Source organism: Nestor notabilis, unplaced genomic scaffold (assembly GCF_000696875.1).
Source record: "Nestor notabilis isolate BGI_N333 unplaced genomic scaffold, ASM69687v1 scaffold20855, whole genome shotgun sequence".
Taxonomy (NCBI): Eukaryota; Metazoa; Chordata; class Aves; order Psittaciformes; family Psittacidae; genus Nestor; species Nestor notabilis.
This window is the reverse complement of record NW_009930845.1, coordinates 733-8,464: the sequence shown is the minus strand read 5'-3', so window position 1 is coordinate 8,464 and position 7,732 is coordinate 733. Positions and strand designations below refer to the sequence as shown.

The 7,732-nt window shown below is 35.6% G+C and overlaps 1 protein-coding gene across 1 annotated transcript; it reads left to right on the top strand.

Moving 5' to 3' along the window:
- Positions 1 to 1,570: 1,570 nt before the first annotated feature.
- TMBIM4 (transmembrane BAX inhibitor motif containing 4) lies at positions 1,571 to 7,068 on the top strand (the record flags this gene model as incomplete). The annotated part of the gene is made up of 6 exons (XM_010015619.1): positions 1,571 to 1,679; positions 2,955 to 3,060; positions 4,568 to 4,601; positions 5,601 to 5,718; positions 6,204 to 6,249; positions 6,845 to 7,068. Coding segments are annotated over 6 exons (620 nt in total), but the record flags the coding sequence as incomplete, so codon positions are not given.
- Positions 7,069 to 7,732: the final 664 nt, after the last annotated feature.

The window sequence follows — 7,732 nt, the reverse complement described above, 5'->3', positions numbered from 1 at the left end:
TGTGGCGTTTAGCTGGGCTCGGGTTCTGCGCTGTATTTTAACTTTCTGAGCAAAGGCTGTGAGTGGGGAGCCAGGGCCTTGCTTAGCCCAGGTTAACCATCAAGGGCAGAGGTCCAGGTAGTATCAAGGAAAATCAGTTTTCGGCGATAGATTCTGATATTTAAGCGTGTAAGGGGATACGTCTTTTAATCACAGGGATTAAACCAATACATAATAAACTTTATTTTCCCCAGAGTGATGCATTCTGAAGCCCAAACATCATACATGAGGTGCATACATGCCAAAATTGGTGCCCGTAATGACAGTAGTTTAAGCAGGAGACTGACGGAGTTGAATTTCGTCTGTGAGGGGTTGAAATGCTGTCTCTTCCACTGAAGCATTTGCATGTTATAAGGTGGACATGAAATATTGCTTTGCTGTTAATATGCAGGTCTTAAATGCTCTTGTAGAAGGCGTCTAATCAGCAATCCTTGGTGGAATAGTTAGAGGGGTTTTGGGTATATCTTGGAATAAAGACAGCTGTGCGCTGTGAATTTTTCATTAGATATTTCTGATAAACAGAAGACCTCTCTCTATGAAAACAAAGTTTTATCTTGTTTGGAAAATAAACAACATAAAAGGGTTACTGCTTTTAGCAGAATTGCTGATGCATTTAGTAATTTGGGGAGAAGGCTATGGTAGCTAGCTGGCTACTTCCAGGTTTGTTCAGTTTAGTGTAACAGAATAGGCCCCAGTCCCTCATGGCTTACAAGTATGTTTAACTTTACTCGCTGCACACAAGTCATTCAGCTTCTCATAGTATGTGCTTTTAAACTTGTTTAGGCTGTGCTACTAAAGATTGGATTGATTATCTCCATAAGGTCACTCTTCTTTTCAGAGCATTTTACCTAATGGGCTTTTTATCTAATGGGCTCCTTCCGTATAGGGAATATCTGTATGATACATCTGTATGTGCTGAACCACTCTTCATAATGCTGGAATTATGAAGTCTGTTACCTTAATTCTGGGATTTTTAATTTTTTTTTTTTTAATAGGAGTCTGTATCTGTAGATACTCATTCAGTACAATGCAAGTTACAAGTTATGATAAATTATATTTAACATGGTGAAAGGTCAATCAGATAGATACTACTGTACATGATTTTCCAACTTTTATGGCAGTTTTTGTCTTCCAGAGAATTTGCTAGTTAATCTTTCTTCATTTAGGTCCATTAGATACCACTAACATGATGAAGATGTTATACTGTTATCAATTTCTTAATGAGTTTAGGTATATGTAGTTTTTTAAACAGTCTCAAGTTTCTTGCAAATGTTTTTTGCATTTGTTTTGTCATCACTGTTACTGTTTAAATACTGTTGTCGAGGAATAAATGTCATTTATTGTGACAGTGCTGGAAAACTCTGTCAATTTTTTAAGGAAAAATGGCTTCTTGCCATTTAGCTCTGTGCTTTTTCACTGAATAAAGAGTTTTTAATGATTCCTTACCAGATAGAAAACTTTTATCTGATTTACTGTTGAACTTTGTAAGTGTAAATCAAATATAATTTCATTTTTATTTTCCCTATTCTAGCTTTTCTGCGAAAAGTCTACAGCATTCTTTCTGTTCAAGTTCTTCTGACTACAGTCACATCAGCAATTTTTCTGTACTCTACTGGAGTGCAGACATTTGTTCATGAAAGGTAAATACTAAAATGAAATGGAGCTGTTTATCCTGTGCTAAGTGTAGTTGATGTAGTTTGTTGCTCTGGAACGCTTCAATATTCCTAACCATTTTTATACCCAGTGTTTTGATTCTGTGATAGAAATTTTGTAACCTGATTGAGAAGTAACTTTTCTTCTCTGTCATTTTTCCCTTTGGATTATTATTAGAGTTTATTATTAAAGTTTATTTTAAACAATACTTCATTAATAGCACGTGGTATAATAATTATGCTATGAAAACCTATATATGAGTTGCAGAACATCTCATTTATTGACATTTCTTGTTTTATGGTCTAAGTATCTACTTCTACTTTTTACTTGTTTGGAAGGCTGTTGTACCTGTTCCAAAAAGCTGAATCACGTCTTCTCCCCTTCCCCCATCTTCTTTTGTTTTTTGGTTGCTTGTTGGTTTTTTGTTTCCTGAAAACTAGTCTGCTAAAATTCCCATGGGCTTCCTTCTTTCTGCCTCTCTGATTTTCATGGGAAAAAAACAAGTCTCAAAATCAAAACTGTGGTGGATGGGAAGGGGTAAGGAACAACTTGGTGGAGAGCACTTGAGTCCAGTTTCTGTTTTCTGTTTTCCCAAGTGCACTTTCAGACTTTGGTTTGGCTTTCATTTCAAAGCCCAGTTGGAAAAGGAGCATCAAACGCTATATAAATGTTTCTATGTAAGCTATAGTGTATGCAACAGAGGTTGTAAAACTACAGTTTTCTACTGAAATCTGATTATTTTAAATCATCTTGCTCACTTAGAACTGTTGAAATTTTGTGACTGATTATTGTCCAGTTTTTGCTTGTAGGGTTGCTTGCATTGTAGGGATACTTACTGCTCAGTACTGATTTTTTTTTGTGCAGTTAGTGCCCACGTTTGTTGCACTCAGGTGCTTACTAAAGCCAGTTCCCCGAATGTGGCATTCTTAATAGGTAAAAATATTGCATGTTCTTTAGTACTGCTAGTTTAGTACAGATGGATTTTCTTCTGCATACGGGTTCATTTCCAGGTGATGAACTCCTGCGCAGTCTTTAGTTTCAGTATGAAAAAAATGTCTACTTGAGACTGTACTATTTTTAACTGATTATAGTGGTATGTTTTAGATCAGTTTTATTGTAAAACTTGCTTTATATTTTCTTTGGCTATATGGAGTAGTACCTTACCGAGGTGATCACTTAAAAATTAGTTTTACATAAACTGTGTTTTAGTCTTCCAGATACTTCTTTCAAATTCTGGTGACTTTTTGTATGTAACTTTACAGACCTGCCTTGCTTTTGATATCTGGGTTGGGATCTTTGGCTATAATAGTGGCACTGACCCTTTACAGACACCAGCATCCTGTTAATTTATACCTGCTTTTTGGATTTGTAAGTATTTACATAAATTCAATTTTAGTAGTCCCTACAATATATTTCATTGTGATGAACTCCTTGAAACAAACTAGTGGTGGTTAATTGTTTTTTCTTGCATTCCTTGAAAGATACCCTATAAACTTGCAAAAGCCTGAGTTACTTTTTGGAGATCCTGTTCACAGGTTGTTTCTAGATAGCCTCTATGTCAGGTTTCTTCCAGTATCTTTTTAGGAAGAGTGTTAGAACTTGGAATCAGGTTTAGCAAGCTTCCCTTCGCCTACCCTTTATGTGTATATTTATATCTGTCCATCTGCTTTCACTGTTCTGTTGAAGTTAGTGATTTTTTTCTGTTAAATTGCTCAGTAGGAAAGGAGGAGGCATTTCTGTTACCTTGTTTGTTTCTTGGACAGCCTCCAGCAAAGACCCAAATGCAACCAGCCACACATGTTTATTTCTTTAATTGTTGGCTTGTTGATGCTGAATTCTGGGCATATTTTGAACACAGGCAGGTCAGTCAGATCTGTCCTCGAATTCCAGTCTCCTGCCTGATGTTGCAAATTTCTAGATACAGGCTAAATGTTGATCTTGGATATTTTGGATTATGTAGCAAATCAGTCTCCTGCAAAGAAGGCACAGTAGCACAATTAGAATTTGATGCTTTAGGAGTTGCCTTAATTATATTTGTGATACAAAGGGGTTTGCTGTGTAAGTAAATAACACAGTTATATGCTTCCTGACTTCTGAACTCTTGCAGGAGAGTAAAATGTTTAAAAACTTTCAACAAGTTCAGCTGTAGCAAGGAGTGATGTAATAGTTTGGCCAAATGTGATGTGGGAGTTTGTGGTATGACAGTGTAAGTATTACATTGTGTAGGAATAGTAGGATTCAAACCTGTGATAAATTGATTTAAACAGAATATGGGTTAAATGTTCTGTTATTTCTGGGATCTTGGTTTGCAACAAAGAGACATTCCTCACATTTTATTGTAATGAAACTTATTTTGAAATTATCTTTTAGAAAAACTCAGGGTCCATACTAGGCTTCAGCCCAGACGTCAGTATGTTTGGTTTTAAAGTTAGCTGTTTCAAAACAAGGACAAGTGGGAAAAGGAAGCTGATGCAGACACTTAGCTGTCTAACAGGACATTAAGAGTGTGTTAATTTTATAGCCCCTTGAATAGTGTGTGAGAAGTGTGGTAAGAATGCTGTGTGCTTTGAGTAGAAAACCTAAATAGCATTTTTGTATAGGGGCTGTCTCTCATTCATTTTCAGTTTATGCTGTAATCTTTTTATGTAACACAACAACTTCTGGCACAGTTGGACACTATGATTGCCATTTTCTTGTTGAAAACTAAATGTGTTTTCATATACAGAGATTTAACAAGAGAGCTCATGTAATGCATGCTGGGATTATGTAGCAGAATGGACTGACTCATTGTGTGTGAAATCTCCATTGAAGTGTTTTGTGGTCAGTTTTGTTATGTTTTTTTTTCCTTGTAATTTTTTGTTTTTACTTTTTGTAGACCCTGCTGGAAGCACTCACAATTGCTATTACAGGTAAATGGTAGCCATCCTATTGTCTGATTCCATAAAGAAATTGGAAAAGAAATCCAGTATGTTGTACTAATTGCCATCTGAGATTTCCTAGATGTAACTAAAATGATAATAATTTGAATATTTGTTTGAAAATTTTAATGACAGTGATATGAGTTTAGCAAAAAACAGGGAATCAAGGGAGGAAGCTGGATTCTGGTCCAGAACTGAAACTACAAACCTGAAGTCAGAGATGAGCTGTGTCATCTGTTCTTTCTGTAGAGCCAGTCATCTGTTCTTTCCTGTAAGGCAGCTCTGAGCAGAGCTGATCAGTAAGTGAAATATCCTTATCTTCCCTCTCAGTTTCCTCCAGAGTTTGGAGAGTTCTGTACTTTGTTGTCAGGGTTGAGATGTGTGGACAAGTCACGGCATCACCTTCCACTATAGCTTCTAGCATATGATGAAACCTGCTCATTGTGGCTTACGATCTCCTGGAAACAACAACAACAACAAAAAAATGTTGTTTGGGGAAAGGAAAGAAGGAAAGATTAAGGAGGAAGGAGGGAAGAAGAAGGTTCCACTCATTTCTCTTATCTTTCCCCTCCTATTCTCTAATCAAAACTTTATGAGCCTTTGCATAGGACTGATTTTTTTCCCTTGTTTCAGTATCATGAAAAATTCAAATAGCTTTTCCCTTAAGCTCTCTCACATCTATGCTTAAAATACTTCTTTTCCTTTTCTTTTTTTTTTTTTTTTAATTGTGATTAGGGAGGATCTGTTATTTCCATTTAAGAAGCTATAGCTATAAGGTAACAGTCAGACTTAGCTAATGCAAGGTCCATGAGTCCTATGATCATGATTTTGAAGTGCAAAGACAAATTTAGGCATCATTTACTTTTTTTGTTCACAGTTAATTTTTTTCCTGGCTGTGAAAGTTTAAACCTCTGTTTCCTCAAAAGATAACTCACAAATATCTTTTCGTGTAGTGTTCTTTAAATGACAGTTTACTTTTTCTGTTCATAGTGAGTTTCTATGATGTGTCCATCGTCTTGCAAGCCTTTATTCTTACTACTGCTGTATTTCTTGGACTGACTGCATATACCTTGCAGTCAAAGAGAGATTTCAGCAAATTTGGAGCAGGGTACGTTGTCATATTGATGATTTTTTTGTTGTTTTGTTAAGATGATTTTTCCTTTTTCAAAGCAAACTTTGCAGATATAATGAGGAATGCAGGTCAATAGAACCTGCACCCTAAGGGGGTGAGGGTGTTAACTCAGTAAATTATTATGTTTATGCAGTTCTGCTTCCTTGGTAAGAAATTCTTTTCTGTGATTATGAATCTTAAAACTATAATATTAAAGTAGAAAACTAGTTTATCTGGGTTTTTCACTGAGATAGAAGACAGCTGCTTCACATATTTTTTAAAAAGTAAAGTTAGGACATAGCTTTTGACAGCTTTATAAAACTGAGTTTTACAGCTCATACCAATGAAAACCTGGCATCTAAGAATTATGGACAGTTACTTACCAAATACTTTGTGAAGAGGTTTTAGAAGAAGGGAAAAGATTGTAAGTGAAGTTTAAAAGAAAATAAATTGTTGCTCACAGTTGAATGTGTTTTTTTCAGCCTCTTCACTTGTTTGTGGATTTTAATCTTGTCGGGTTTCTTGAGGGTAAGATACCTTGTGTTCAAAGTTAAAGAATATTCTTTAATGTAAATCTTTTATTAATTTCTAGTGTAACAAAAAGGTTTTAGACAGCGCAATATAGCTTAATGAATGAAAATCCCTAATCAGATCCATTACTGTTATAGATCTTGCTGATGATCTTTTAACTGTTCATTTCTAGTTCAGATTTTTGTTGGATGCTGTTCTTGCTAATGTAAAAGTGGTATTTGCATCAGCTGACAAAATTTATCAGTTGAGATCCACTACTTGATTGAGACAATGGAAAGGAGATTGGGGTTTTAATTGTGTTTTGTTCTTCTAATTTTTGTGGTGTTAATATTCTGCTGTAAATATTCTGGAGACCAGAGCTTCCTGTCTTTTAAGTGGAGGCATTTTTACTAAGTTAAAGAGATTGTGGGACTGGAGACTATATGGAGTAAGAACATTGAAATGTCATCATAATATCATATTTGTGTGTACATAACAGTAAAAAGAAAGTGTGCATCATTGTTTTAATTGTGACATCATTATGTGGGGATTTTGATATTAAAAAGAAAATTATATTTACAATTATTTTTTTTCATGTTTCATTTGCCTCCAGCTGTTTTTCTATGGTGAGACAATAGAGTTGGTGTTTGCTGCTGCTGGAGCTCTTCTGTTCTGCGGATTTATTATTTATGACACTCATTTGCTGATGCACAAATTATCCCCTGAAGAGTACATCCTGGCTGCAATCAGTCTCTACTTGGACATCATCAATCTGTTCCTGCACCTACTACGCTTACTGGAGGCATTTAATAAAAAATAGTCAAATATGATGTGGTTTGACTATAGAGTGTGAAAAGTTAAGCGTTTGGATGATCTGCAAACTCTAGTTCTGTCTTCTAGAGTCTGAATCTTTATTCCTTTTTCATTCCATGAGTATTTCTTTCTCCTTAGGAAAAGAAAAAAAGGCTTTTTAATGTAGCTGAAGTTCTTCTCTAGAGTGTATATTTTATTTAGTTACCATACTGTCATCATTTCAGTCACTTTTTTACTTCATTTGCACTTGACAGAATTCACAATGAAAACATTTGCCAGCTTCTGAATGCTCCAGAGTAAGCCCCTCTCTGCTATTCTGCAGCTGCTGGAAATGTTTCCTATGGTACTACAAGTGTGTGTACCACGTAAGGGTAGCCTGAGCTTATCTTTGTGCAGTCTTTTACTAAGCTAATTTTTTTTCTAGTTTTTGTTTGGTAAAATGGAATGCTGTTTGTAACAGAGATACTCTGTTCTTGTTCACGGCTGTCAGGTTATTCTGGAATCTCGGAGGGTTTTAAAACAAAGGGAATGTTCTTCATTTAATTGTTATTTATTGCCTGTCTTACAGTGTTCTGGGAAATCATTTGGAGGTGGATTCTGGCATTTTATCAACTTGTGTAGATGAAGGTCAATTGTCTGTCAATAAAAATTGGAACAACTTCAGTCTTGTTCTGCAGTTGAGGCTGGA